The sequence below is a fragment of the Mesoplodon mirus genome (genome assembly GCF_964341445.2).
Source record: "Mesoplodon mirus genome assembly, chromosome: 7".
Lineage (NCBI taxonomy): Eukaryota > Metazoa > Chordata > Mammalia > Artiodactyla > Ziphiidae > Mesoplodon > Mesoplodon mirus.
The window spans coordinates 59,927,549-59,942,705 of NC_138983.1; the positions used below are offsets into that span (position 1 = coordinate 59,927,549).

At 39.8% G+C, this 15,157-nt stretch overlaps 2 protein-coding genes across 2 annotated transcripts in view; one reads left to right on the forward strand and one right to left on the reverse strand.

The window, feature by feature from the left end:
* The window catches only part of LOC309808696 (olfactory receptor 10A2-like), a 101,390-nt gene extending 95,853 nt beyond the window's left edge, over positions 1-5,537 (forward strand). Inside the window, exons 3-4 of the mRNA XM_082629273.1 lie at positions 4,817-4,932; positions 5,337-5,537. Coding sequence (XP_082485399.1) covers positions 4,817-4,932; positions 5,337-5,526 — 306 coding nt within the window. The 3' untranslated portion in view covers positions 5,527-5,537. The remainder of the gene's footprint in view (positions 1-4,816; positions 4,933-5,336) is intronic.
* Positions 5,538-7,966: 2,429 nt separating this feature from the next.
* Positions 7,967-8,865, reverse strand: OR2D2 (olfactory receptor family 2 subfamily D member 2; the record flags this gene model as incomplete). The annotated part of the gene is given in 2 exon segments (XM_082629263.1): positions 7,967-8,619; positions 8,622-8,865. Coding segments are annotated over 2 exon segments (897 nt in total).
* Positions 8,866-15,157: the final 6,292 nt, after the last annotated feature.

Here is a 15,157-nt window from a genome sequence, read left to right on the forward strand (position 1 = left end):
AAAGTTCCCTCTATGCCTACTTTCTGCAGGGTTTTTATCATAAATGCGTGTTGAATTTTGTCAGAAGCTTTCTCTGCATCTATTGAGATGATCATGTGGTTTTTCTCCTTCAATTTGTTAATATGGTGTATCATGTTGATTGATTTGCATAAATTGAAGAATCCTTGCATTCCTGGGATAAACCCCACTTGATCATAGTTTGTGATCCTTTTAATGTGCTGTTGGATTCTGTTTGCTAGTATTTTGTTGAGGATTTTTGCATCTATGTTCATCAGTGATATTGGCCTGTAGTTTTCTTTCTTTGTGACATCTTTGGTATCAGAGTGATGGTGGCCTTATAGTATGAGTTTTAAGAGTGTTCCTCCCTCTGCTATATTTTGGAAGAGTTTGAGAAGGATAAGTGTTAGCTCTTCTCTAAATGTTTGATAGAATTCACCTGTGAAGCCATCTGGTCCTCGGCCTTTGTTTTCTGGAAGATTTTTAATCAGTTTCAATTTCAGTGCTTGTGATTGGTGTTCATATTTTCTATTTCTTCCTGGTTCAGTCTCAGAATATTGTGCATTTCTAAGAATTTGTCCATTTCTTCCAGGTTGTCCATTTTATTGGTACATAGCTGCTTGTAGTAATCTCTCATGATCCTTTGTATTTCTGCAGTGTCAGTTGGTACTTCTCCTTTTTCTTTTCTAATTCTATTGATTTGGCTCTTCTCCCTTTTTTTCTTGATGAGTCTGGCTAATGGTTTATCAACTTTGTTTACCTTCTCAAAGAACCAGCTTTTAGTTTTATTGATCTTTGCTATAAGAGTATTTTAAAATCCTGGAGGAACACAAGGTAGAGAGTAATTAATTATATCCAATTGGGGATAGGAATGGTCAGAAAAGGTTTTGTTAGGAAGTTGACATTAGATTTTGGGTTAAAGAATGAGTATGAGTATTACTATGGTTTATCTGCGTTTCACTAAGGCATTTGATGAACTCTTTCACGAGACCTTTGTTACTATGTTAAAGAGATATGTTCCAGATAACAGTACATATAACTGTGTTTATTTATACCCAACACATGTCTGAAATGATTTAAAGTCACTGATAGAAAAAAAGGAGATAGCTTTGCTATTTGCCCAAAGAGTAGAGTTTAAAAATTGGTGTCAAACCATTTGGGAATATAGCTTAAGTGATGTGCCCCTAAGATTTGGCTCTGTCCTAAGAAATATTTTGATTAAATATTTGAGGGAATTGGACACTTATGGCACACTGAGTGATGCAAAGCTATTATAATGGAGTAAAGCTTTAAAAATGTCTTTTCAGCACATAGCAAAAAAATTAAACAAAATAAATATACCTTGGAAGATAAAACCTATAAACACACACACACACACACACACACACACACACACACTCATCTTATATGACTGTTGGCTCAACTACAGATCCAATAGTATCATCAAACTGCTTTGAAAAAAGTTAAACCTTAGGCTACATTAATTACTAAACACCTAGAGTTAAGCACTCTGCTGTGTGCAAAAGATACAATGATGAATGAATACATTTGTACTCATGATGTTAATTATTATGTAACATAAATAGATGCACACATACACAATTATAAAAATGCTCTAATAGCAGTTTACACAAAGTGTTAAAAGAGAGTAAAAGAATAATCCCTTGATTTGGCCAAGCGAGGACAAGGAAACTTCACAAAGAAAATGATTTTTCTGATGAGAGATGAGCAGAAAAGTTATACATAATTGCAGGAAGATGTTTCCAAGGGTAGAGAGCCACATGCACAAAGGCAAGGAAGGGTGAGAGAACACGATGTGTGCACAGAACAGAAAGTATTTTGGTGTGATCAGAGCATCAGCTCTGTAGGGGATTTCAAACTGGAAAAATAAGCAGAAATCATAGAAAAAGACCTTGTCAAGGGTTATACTTATTCCAGGAACAGTAGGGAGTGATTGAAAGACAGTGAGCAGGTAAATAACCCTATCCGAGTTGCTGTCAGATCACATACAAGTGAAGGATGGTTTGAAGAGAATGAGTTGGAGTTGGGTTCCTACAGTATTCCAGGCCAAAGAAAATAAGAACCAGAACCGAAAGCCGTGGTGATAGGGATGGAGAAGGTGACACTGAATCAGTGTTTAGGAAGAAAAATAATCAAATTTGGGGGATGAATTAAAGGATTTTTATCCCAGTTCCTGGGTTACACAGCCAGGTGGTATCATTTCCTGAAATGAGGTAGATAAATGCAGGGAGGTTAGGGAGGAAGAAGATGATGAGCGTAATTTATGACTCTTATCACTCTTTCAATCTAAGGCTGTATTGTTGATGTATGTAGTCTTCTGTGTCTGAATTCCTTATGAATGTGGCTCACTGTGCCTACGCTCTACCTATATAGATATTTCCCTGATTATTTTCCATATCTTCTTCATTCAATAACAATTTACTGGGCAGCTACCTTGCAAGGCGTTGGGATAAAAAGTTGATTAACACAATCTCTGCTCTCAAGGAGTATACCACCTAGAATATGAGATGAAGACATGTATTCATGATTATTCTAAGATAAGGACCGTAAAAGTGGTATTTCAGGTCTCCAGTGGTGCTAATCCTAGAAATGCTCTGTCCTTCTAGAAATTGTCTTACTTTTTTCAACTTTGCTTCCATCCTATGCCAAACGCTCCACCTTAGTCTTACCTGTGAGCTCAGATTCATTCCCATTCTTAGAGAGTGGGTGAAAGTGCCACCTGAAAGGCAAATACATGGCTTGGAGTCAGACTGACCAGGATGCATATCCTGATGCCATTTTCTGGCCGCCTAACTTTGGGAAAATTACTCCACTTCTCTGTGCCTCAGATTCCTTGGCTGTAAAGTGAAGCTAATAATAGTCCCTACATCTTCCGGTAGTTGTGAGACAACCATAACACTTGCAAAACGCTCAGAGTACTGTCTGATACTTAGTTGGTGCTCAATAAATGTTCATTCTTACTATAAAAATAAATAAGGTATCAAAAAAGTTTTCATAAAAGAAGTGATGGCCAGCTTGAGATTTCTAAAATGAATAGGAATCAGCAAAAATTTTTAAATAAATCTCACTATTTTTACTCTTTACCTTCCTCTTTCCTTCACCACCTTGACTTCATGTCTTGCACCTGTTCAGGATTTTACTTAAAAACCATCTCAGTGCAACCTTCTTTGACACTCCCCACACCCTAAATCCTATCTTTTCTACTGCTTTATTCTTCTCTGCTATTCTTGTCACCGTCTAGCATACTATATATTCTATTTACATAATTTGTTATAAATCTGTCTTCTGTATTAGAAGGTTAGTTGTACAAAGGCAGAGATTTTTGTTTGTTTTACCTACTAACATATTATCTTCAGTATCTAGAGCAGTGTCCGGCACACAAAAGATAATCAATATTTATTGAATAAATTATTTTTTTCCCTTAGAGATTGAAAAGAAAGGGCTACAGTGAGTTTGGGCAATGGGTTAGATAAGAAGTAGATATTGGAAGGTAGATTTAGCTTTATATCATAATAATTGTAATGTTTAGCATTCATTGAGCATATATTATAAGCCAGTCACCATATTACATGATTTAGATTTATTCCTCCATTTAAGTTTATAGTCATCAGAAAAATTTTCACAGTTCCAATTTCGAAGCTTGGTTGTTGATGCAGTGGTGAAACCTTCTGATTCTTTTTCACAGGATTTAATAGTATTAGTCAAGCTTGCATATTTGAGTTGGTCTTTATTTATATGTAAAATTTGTTTCATATTTCTTGAGAGACAAGACATAAGCCAACCAGTGGAAGCTAATGAAAGGGTGTATACAGAACACACCTGGATTCTCTCTATTGTCTGACAGTATCTTGAGTCTGTGTTCCCTTTGTCTGATCACATATAGCCACATGGAGAATATTTAGCCCAGTGATCAAGGTAAACCACAACTTCTATATTATGCATCTTCTTGCTTAAACTGCAATTGTTTGAGTTTAGAAATGAAGATGTCTCTAATATGCTGAACTCTTCCCAAGTATGAGCTGCTCCAGATTAGGACACATTCAGGTCTCCTCCTCAGGGATCACTGGTAGTTGTTGGTTCACTTTCCTTGACTTTCTTCTTCCCACCCTTTTGTTTTGCAGAAAACGTGCCCTGGCTCACCTCACCACTTTTCTGTGCATTAAGACCCCTCCCTTCAGAAATGGTTGGCCTGGCTTCTTTTTAGCACCACTGACTGCTGAAGAGAGATAGAATAGGAGGACAAAAGTGAAGCTGTGACTTTGAACATCCTCTGTCAAGCAAAGAAAAGTTGAGACATTATAGATATATACGGTGTGCCTGAGTTCAGTCTGAAAAAAAGTTAGTATTCTTCAAAAAAAATTGTGAATCCCTTAGTCAGACTTGTTTTTTACATTTTGGAAAGTACAGCTGTTTGACCTTCAACAGCTATAACAAGAGGTTGAAGAATGAGACCACAGGAGTTTCCCTTTCTAAGGGTGTAATAGAGGCCTAAATAATATACGGGGACTTCCACCTTCCTGGAGCGTGGATGCCCAGTGAAATCCTGGGCAGAAGAATAATATGGGGAAACTGGACAATTGTCAATGAGTTTGTTCTTATGGGCTTCTCAGCCCTGTCCTCTGAGCTACAAGCTCTGTTGTTTCTCCTTTTTCTGATCATTTACCTGGTTACCCTAATGGAGAATGTCCTCATAATCCTGGTCACTACAGAGGACTCTGCCCTCCAAAGTCCTATGTATTTCTTCCTCAGGAACTTGTCTTTCCTGGAGATAGGTTTCAACTTGGTTTTTCTGTCCAAGGTGCTGGGGACCCTGATCATCCAAGACACAACCATCTCCTTCCTTGGCTGTGCTACCCAGATGTACTACTTCTTCTTCTTTGGAGCTGCTGAGTGCTGCCTCCTGGCCACAATGAGGTATGACCGCTATGTGGCCATCTGTGACCCTTTGCACTACCCAGTCATCATGGGTCACAGGGCCTGTGCCCAGCTGGCAACTGCCTCCTAGTTCTCAGGATTTCCAGTGGCTACTGTGCAAACCACATGGGTTTTTAGCTTCCCTTTTTGTGGCCCCAACAAGGTGAACCATTTTTTCTGTGACAACCTCCCTGTCATTGCACTGGGCTGTGCTAATATACCTCTCTGTTTGAACTGGAGGCTCTGACAGCCTCTGTCCTATTCATCTTCTTCCCTTTCTTGTTGATCCTGGGGTCCTATGTCTGCATCCTCTCCACTATCTTCAGGATGCCCTCAGCCAAGGGGAAGTGCAAAGGTTTCTCCACCTGTTCCTCCCACTTCCTGGTTGTCTCCCTCTTCTACAGCACTGCCATCCTCACATACTTCAGACCCCAGTCCAGCACCTCTCCTGTGAGCAAGAAGCTGCTGTCACTGTCCTACAGGGTGGTGACTCCCATGTTGAACACCATCATCCACAACTTAAGAAATAGTGAAGTAAAGACTGCACTGAGGTGGGCCACCACAGGACCTGGGACCCTCAGAAACTATGACTGACTTAGATGGAAACTGAGGGGGTAGAATGCAAGGACATAGGAAAGAAAAGCACATTCCTCAAATACGTCTTTTGTCTCTACTCTTTCCAGGAGCCACAGTATACCCACTGGGGTTTTGGACTTTCCACTAGGAATGAAAGAACATGAGTGATGAATGAACTTCAGTAGGCCCAGTATTCTCTGGGACTGGGGTACAAATGTCTCTGAGGATGCTACTAGTTTACACAAATTAGCAGCCTATCGAAGGTTGACAGTTTCACTACAATTTGCCATTTTTAATTTGTTTTAACTTTTCTTGAACTTCTTCATCCGTGTCGTTTTATAATTTTCTGCTTTGCTTTCTTCTATATGTCCAAAAACTCTACTGGTAGCTCAAAGATCTTTTTGTTTATGAGATAAAGTAATGATAATAAATAGTAGAGTTTGTTTCATTCTTTTGCTCATTTTTTAAACAAATTTTGAGTTTAAACTCAAACTTCCAAATTTTCAAAAATTTCAAAACTCAAATTCAAAATTTCAACAAATTTTTATGCAGCGTTCAGCATATGTCAGAGCTTACTTAGACCCTGAAGACACATGGGTGAATAAAACAAACTAATTTCTTGCCTCGTGGAATTTATATTCTAATGAGAAAGAAAGAAAATAAAAAGATACTTTAAATCCTCCACTGTCTTGTAAGGTACACATGTTTAGAGGGCTATCAATTGAGGACTTTTTCTGCTACCATAATTGGTCTGTGCCTCATCTGGAGAAAGACTACTTCGCATTGATGACTACCTCAATCTCAAATTATACACCTTGGATATGAGAGTTACTTGACAGAAAGGGTGTAAAGGAATCCCAAGTTAAGTATAAGTGGATAAATGATGGGAAACTGCTGTGAATAACCCAAAGATTTTTTGTTTTCTAGATTTTTTGGTAATGTTATTGTGATTGGATGAAATCAACTGTCCTTTTTAAACTTACATATCCCTCAACCAATTTAACAGCCCCTCTTTTTATTTTGTCAGGGAACATAGTCCGGTTCTGGATTCTTGGCAAAGAGCAGACTTGGGACACGGGCACCATAGCTTTGTGTAAACTATTCATAAGAATTTATTGACAATTAACAGCATAGACTAGCATTTACTCCATAGACATTTCCTCTCCTCAAGCTCTACAAATGGCTTTCCCTCTGTGTGCCAGGGAGATACCAGGACCAGTTCAATCTCCCACACAGGGTATCCTTCAGCTCTCGCATAGCAAGGGCTCCAGAAGGGCAGCACATTCTGAAATCCCCATAGGAATTTGCAAATGAAAAGGCAGATCAGCGGTTCTATTTGCATGATGGCAATCACACAACTAGGCAGATTGGCACTATTATAAAATGTTTAGCAAGCTTTTCTCTTTTACATTTATTTTACTTGACCTTGGTATGGTAGGCAGACTAAGGGCCCCCCAAAGATGTCCACATCCTACTCCCCAGAACCTGTAAGTATTTTACCTTGCATGGTAAAAAGGACTTTGTAGATATGTTTAAATGAAGGCTCTTCAGATGGGGAGATTATCCTGGATTTTTTTTTTTTAATACAGTAACAGGAAATTAGAAGGTAGGTAGAGAATGATCTTGAAATATTTAAGCTCATGAGCCTTCCTCACCTCCATATACTTAAGTCCACAGCTCCTGTCTGCTGGTCTTTTATATACAGCTACCCTCTCCAAGTTCCAGTTGCCTCCTTTTGCTCCTTTAGGCCTAGGATTGGTAATAGCTTCTCACTCTTCCACCCCTTAGATGTCACTATTTCTTGTTGGTTTCCAAATCCCTGTGTTTACCATTATAAAGATGTGCCCCAATGGATGCTCATATCTCTAATAACAGTGTGAGAAGGACAGCAGAGCTCATGTATTGTGCTTCATCATACCCGTGCTTTTCACCCTCCATCTCAAACACACATGCAGTTGCATGTACACATACATATACATGTAACACCTAGCTCATAGTAAATGACTAAGTACTGTTTGTCAGTTTATTGGTTATTTGATGATGCAAAGAGATTCAGAAATACCAAAAGATAAAGGAGTTGGAGTAGGATCTTGAATAGATAGATAGTAATATATAGTATTATTTTAAAAAGATAGATTTTACAGGTTCCCAGGTTTATAAAATGGGAGTGTTTCTCAAGGGATTTTTTTAAAATCCCCTGGTACTAAAAGACTGACCAGAAAGAAGCAGACTCTCCTTCCTAATGCTCCATGAATTATTGTCCTTCTTCTTCTACAAAGGTAGTGCTGGATAAAGGATGGAGAGTGAGTCCACGGACAAGTCTCAAGGATAAAAATTGTACCATATTCCAGTCTTGCTGAGGGACCAACTCAGCAAGTCTTACAAGTAGGCAGCCAGGAAGGTCTCACTGTCAGTGGAAAGTTCCAAGTCTGCAAGGGAAATTCCTTGTGGCTACTTTTCACAGAGTTCCCTTCACATTCTTGTTCCTCAGGCTGTAGATGAAGGGATTAAGCATGGGGGTCACCACTGCATAGAACACAGAAACCAGCTTTTCCTGTTCTTTGGAAGCCTTTGGTGTCATGTGGGTGACAATTGATGACCCATAGGAAAAGATGGCCCCCATGAGGTGGGAGCCACAGGTAGAGAATGCCTTGAGCCTCCCTACAGCTGACTTCATCCTGACCATAGTCACTATGATGTGACCATAGGATACCAGAATTAGAGAAACAAGTAGGAGGAGAATCTCAATCCCCATGAAGAAAATGGCCATCTCTGAAGTGCGGGTGTCTGTGGATGCCAGGATCAACAGTGCAGGGGCCTCACAAAAGAAATGAGCAATATTATTGCTGCCTCGGTAGGGTAGCCTTAGTGTGAAGGTGTTGTCCACCACAGACACCAGAATGCCACTGGTCCATGATCCTACAGCCAGCTGGACACACACCCTCCAAGTCATGATGCTAGGGTAATGCAAAGTGTTGCAGATAGCCACATACTGATCATAGGACATCACCGCCAAATGGGCACACTGTGTACACCCAAAAATGAGGAAGAGTAGAAGCTGAGCTGCACAACGTGTGAATGAAATCACTTTCTTTCTGGATAGCAGGGCTCTAGGGCCTGAGGAACGATGTTGGTAGAGAAACAGAGGTCACTCAGAGATAAACTCCAGAGAAAAAAATACATGGGTGTGTGAGGCTGGGAGTCAACCTGAACGAGGAAAATGAGAAGTAAATTTCCAAGCACAGTGACCAGGAAGACACCCAGGAATAAGATGAAAAGCAGCTGCTGGGTGTGTTGGTCATCAGAGAGTCCCAGAAGGAGGAATTCTGTCACCTGTGTCTGATTTGTCTGTCTCATAGTTTGTCTCTCTTTTTCAGTATGAAGTCACTACACACTAAATATAGGTGTGTATAGCCTATAAAATTATATAATTCAGAATTGGAGGGCTTAGGAATTGCCCACAAACACTACCAACCATTTCAAGAATCCCCTTTACAAGGTTGTTAGACAATGATTGTGCTGTTTAGTTGGAATGTTTTCAATGTTGCAAAACAATACTTTATAAGATGGTATATTCATTTCTAGTGTCACCTGGCAAGGATATAGTAGATCAAAAGACTCATCTTCTGGGCTTCCCTGGTGGCGCAGTGGTTGAGAGTCCGCCTGCTGATGCAGGGAACACGGGTTCGTGCCCCGGTCCGGGAAGATCCCATATGCCACGGAGCGGCTGGGCCCGTGAGCCATGGTCGCTGGGCCTGCACGTCCGGAGCCTGTGCTCCGCAACGGGAGAGGAGGCCATAACAGTGAGAGGCCCGCGTACCAACAACAACAACAACAGAAGACTCATCTTTATTTGAGAATCACACTTCTAGTAATAAAACAATAGATTGAATTCGCCTTTAAAATTATGCAATTTAATTTCTCTTTATTATTGACAAAAACATTTGAGTCGTATTTCGTTCTTGTGACACCTCCCCCATCTCATGATGGTGTAGATTTTTTTTTTAGTCCTTTGGATGTGCAACTCTTCCTGTTGTCTCTTCCCCGAAAAAAAAAACCCAAAAACCAGTCACTAAGATATAAGAAAAAGAGCCAGAGTATCTTGCCGAACTGATGGTTTTTCTTGGACAAAATAACCTATTTTGAAAGAGCTAGGAAACCAAGGGATAACTCTGGATGGTGTGCCATAATCTTTTTGACAATCCTGTCCCCAGCTTCAACTGGAGCTCCTGAATATAAATCTTAACCATCAGTGAAACAAAACTAAAGTTTCATTCTACAAAACTGTCTTTTGACTGTAAATTATCTCCACAAAAGAAAAGCTTTGACTTTATGTTTAGTAAAAAGTATACAACTTTAATATAACAGCACACCCTGTTGTCATGTTGATATTAGGACAGCACTAACCAAATTAAACTCCACCACTTAAGGTGATCACATGGCACTAAAACAACCATAAATTGAAATGAAATGCAAGCCCTTCAGCCAAGTTGCATAACTCAGTAAGAAAGTTGGCATCTGCATAATACAATATCTGTTCATTTTCATTTCTATTTAATTATCATATAAATGAAAACACAAGTTTTGATGACTTATGAACCTCTGAGACTATATCTGCTGACATCATTTGAATGACAGTGGTATAAAGTTTAAGAGAGGTGATTATGATTTGAAGGCTTTAGTCTGTGATTTCAAATACAACACAAAGTGCCCTAGGGTGTCTCAGAGGATGGAAAGATAATAAAGTTGAGGGATCTTGAAGCTCCAGGGAATGCCCTGTTTACATGAGTCTCAGGACCTCACCTTTAAATATTCCCTGGAAGGAAAATCCTCTGTTCAGAACTGGGACCTAAGAGAATTGGAGTTTGTACTTTGAATTAATTAGGGCAGAAAGGCTTGGGATGGAGTCGAACTCATAGAATGACTCTAGTGTAGACCTTGGGAGACACTGCTTAGAAGCCTATCCACAATTGGTGATGTCCTTTAGAGTAGATATGCAGGCTATAGAAATCACTCCCTCTGGCACTTAATCCTCAATTCCTTCACCAGTGACTCCTCAGCTTTATCTCTGCCCTCTGGTGAGAGTGAGAAAGTTTGTGATGGACCTCCATCTATAGGATTTTGCAACACTGACTGAGTGAGGGTTGAGAGGTGAACATTGTGTTGGGAAAGATGAACTTTGTCATTCACGCTCTTGTCCATTAATTTTTTCCTTTCTAGACTCCCAGAGACAATTCTATTTCCACTCTTCTCCTCCAGAATCCCAGCCCTCAAATCCTCTTCCAGACTTTCTCCTTCATCGATGAGGCTGTTTCCAGAGAGGTCACATTATTTTCCTCTTGCTATTGAAAAGCAGCACTGCCTGATTCTCCCCTACCCTCTGCTGTCAGCCCTTTGGTCTTCACTGTTTCCCCCAGCTTGCATTTGTTCCACCATCTCCCCTTAAACAGGCAGAGAGCTGGAAGCATACTAGGAATCTTGCTTTGAGGAATGCCTTCAAGAGCTTCTTGCCTGTGAACATGCTTTGGGTCTAGGGGATGTGAAGGAAACCAGACTGTATGGTAAACTGTTCCAGGAATGCTGGCACTGCTGCCTCCAACCCCTTGATGAGTTAGAGCAGATGGAGAAGAGTGGATCCAGCTACATTCAGTGCTGTCCTTCTAGTCCGGAGGAGGATACTAGCCTCCACTGCTGGTGCCATCACTTGTATACCCCATACTCCAATCTTCTTCCCATACAAGTCAGGCATGGTGGCTTCCCATATGACCCAGCCTTGGTCAGTATCCAATTGGCTCAGTACCTCCTCTGTGACTCCTTTTGTTATGGTACAGATTTGGTGGCCATGAGAGTGAGTACATAAGGATATAAAATACTCATGTGAGTATATCCATGATGTGTAGATGTCTGTGTGTTTGTGTGAGATATTGCTTGTGAAGCTGATTGAGTAGGTATATGTAGCATTGTTGTGTGTGTATGACAAAAAATAATTCCCATGTATGCAGGTGTGTGCACGTGAGACAAAGTCATTAAGAGACGATATCTGGAAAAGCCATACCGGTTGCAATGTTATTAGGGCCTCAGAGGTATAAAAGATTCATTGCCTGTCCTTTTAGTTTGGGGAAACAGCCAGACTTATAGATCTCTTCCTGTAGGCCCTTCCTTCTGCTGCTTTTCTCCACATCTCTGGATTCCTGTTCTCTATGTTCAGCTTCCCCTCCCTGCTTGCTTCTAACTTTTGTTCCCATTATTTTATTTTTCCTACCCATTTTTCTTCCTCATTTTCCCTCTGTATTAAAGAGAATTAATTAGTCAAGTTGACAAAGTTATATGAAAATTCAGAGTGTGAAAGAATAATTATCCCTGACCTTCCTTGGAATACAAATGATACTGCAGTTCATCTTATTTGGCTCCTTTTTCACTCATGTATCTCCTTTCCTGCCTGGAGATTAAACCGCATTCTTCCCCAACCCACATATACACACACATGTACATTAAATATACAAATCCTACCTTTGACAGATAGAGAGATAACCATTCTTTACATTTCTACCTGGATTCTTAGTTGTTTTTGTTGTTGTTGTTGTTTTGTTTTGTGTTTTTTTTGCGGTACGCAGGCCTCTCACTGTTGTGGCCTCTCCCGTTGTGGAGCACAGGCTCCGGATGCGCAGGCTCAGCGACCATGGCTCATGGGCCCACCCGCTCTGCGGCATGTGGGATCTTCCCGGACCGGGGCACGAACCCGCGTCCCCTGCATCGGCAGGCGGACTCTCAACCACTGCGCCACCAGGGAAGCCCTGGATTCTTAGTTTTATTGTGTGTTAAAAGTTTATCAATGTGGTAAGGATGTTATTTAAAGGAATCACTGAGAGAGAGAGAGACACACACACACACACACACACACACACACACACCCATACATGTTATTTTGTAACCCACTTTTTTAACTCAATTGTGTGTCAGACATCTTTCTGTAGAAAATATCGATCTACTTACCTTTTAATGGCTTATGGTTGTTGCATCATCATCATCATCATCATCATCATAACCATAGCAGGCATTTTTTTAATGTAGCTACCAGACATTGAGCAAACTATTTTCCATTAAGTTCTTAATTAAATCTTTACATTTGTACAGTGAAGTTGTGATGTTATGTTCATTCTACATTAGGAAACTGTCACATACAAGCAAGAGCTAAATAAATTGTCCAAGGATACAGATCTAAAAAACGAGGTGAAAAGGATCCAACCCATGTCTGTGTGACTCAGACATCTTCACTTTTACCTGTTTCTCTGTACTGTATAGATTATGTTAAGTAGGAAATCTAAAATTTATTTAACATATCAGCTATTGTTAGACTTTAGGTGTTTTTTTCTGGAAACATTTCTATATGTGAATATCCTTTGAAACAAAAATTTTGCATATCTATAATGCTTTCCAAAATATAAAGTCTTAAAATTAGCATTGTTCAGAAAAAAAAAAAGCTTATTTTGGAATTTTGTAATGTTTTCAGATTACCTTCCAGAGAGATTTTGTAAATGTACATGCCTACATAGTTCATGTCTGTTTGCCCCACTCTCCAATATAGAGTGGGTGGTTTCAATCTATTTTCACCTTTGCTAATCTTCTTATACAGGATTACATTCTGAGCTGGCTGTTGTCCAATGTCTGAAAGTGACTGTTCTATACTTTGTTTTATATTGGGGTTTTTTTTTGTTTGTTTTTTAAGATTTTTTTTTGATGTGGTCCATTTTTAAAGTCTTTATTGAATTTGTTACAATATTGCTTCTTTTTTTTTTATGTTTTGTTATTTTGGCCATGAGGCTTGTGGGATTTAGCTCCCTGCCCAGGGATCGAACCCGCAACCCCTGCGTGGGAAGGCGAAGTCTTAACCACTGGACCACCAGGGAAGTCCCTTGTTTTATATTTGCTTCTAGCAAGATGGCTAGTCCTATACCACTTACTTTATCAAGGCTGAAAGTAGAAGCAATAAAGTGACTTTAGTTTAAAGCATCCTCAGTTAAATACTGTTGAGATTTTCCTATTTTTATATTTTTCCTATATTGTAAATTTATATATGGCCCTTTAAAGAACAACTTTAAAGCACCAAAACATTAGAAAAGAAGAAAAATAAGCCACCTATAATTCCATACCCAGAGTAAACCACTCTCAACATTTTGGACATTTTTTGTTCAGTCTTTTCTGTACATTTTGAATATATATATTAGCATTGGTCCCTAAGGCACTAGCAAAACCACTTTTGGTAAGTACCAAAGGAAGATTATTGTCATCATTATTATTATTGATATTGATAACCATTATTTGTAGGGTACAGAAGAAATGGTGCTCAGATAACACCTAAGCAACAAGAGAAGGGAAAAAAGAAAATGACAGACTTTACTTTGAAGCTGACAGTGCTGAGAACAGGTAAGTTATTCCCTGTGGAATTTCAGAAACAATTGTGGGAGAGGAAATTGTTCTTTGAATAACTGTAGGAACTATGCTGTACAGTACATCTCTAGGACCTACTCACCTTGTATAACTGAAGCTTAGTATCATTTGACTAATACCTTCCCATTTCCTCCTCCCCATGGCCCCTGGCAACTACCATACATATCACTCTTTGCTTCTATGAGTTTGACTATTTTAGATTCCTCATATAAGTGATATTACATAGTATTTGTACTTCTGTGTCTGGCTTATTTAACTTAGCATAATGTCTTCTAAGTTCATCCATGTTGTCACAAATAGCAGGATTTCCGTCTTTTTTAAGGGTAAATAATGTTCCATTGTATGTATATCCAACATTTTCTTTATCCATTTTGTATTGAAGTATAGTTGATTTACAATATTATATTAGTTTCAGGTGTACAACATAGTGATTCAATGTTTTTATAGATTATACTCCAATTAAATTTACTATAAAATGTTGGCTATATTCTCTGTGCTGTAAAATATATCCTTGTAGCTTATTTACTTCACGCAGAGTAGTTAGTTCCTCTTAATCTCCTACCTCTGTCTTGCCCCTCCCTCTTTCCCTCTCCCCTTCAGGAACCACTGGTTTGTTCTCTATATCTGTGAGTCTATTTCTGTTTTGTTATATTAGATTCCACATATAAGGTTGCCTGTCTCCACTTCATTTAATTGTTTTTCTGGGGTTTTATCTTGTTCCTTCATCTGGTACATAGTCCTCTGCCTTTTCATTCTGTCTATCTTTCTGTGAATGTGGTTTTCGTTCCATAGCCTGTGGGATGGTGGTTCTTCCTGCTTCTGTTGTCTGCCCTCTGGTGGATGAGTCTATCTAAGAGGCCTGTGCAGGCTTCCTGACGGGAGGGACTGGTGGTGGGTAGAGCAGGGTGTTGCTCTGGTGGGCAGAGCTCAGCAAAACTTTAATCTGCTTGTCTGCTGATGGGTGGGGCTGAGTGCCCTCCCTGTTGGTTGTTTGGCCTGAGGCAACCCAGCACTGGAGGCTACAGGCTCTTTGGTGGGGCTAATGGCAGACTCCAGGAGGGCTCATGCCAAGGAGCACTTCCCAGAACTTCCGCTGCCAGTGTCCTCATCCCTGCAGTGAGAAACAGCCACTCTCTGCATCTACAGGAGACCCTCCAACACCAGCAGGCAGGTCTGGCTCAGTCTCCTATGGGGTAACTGC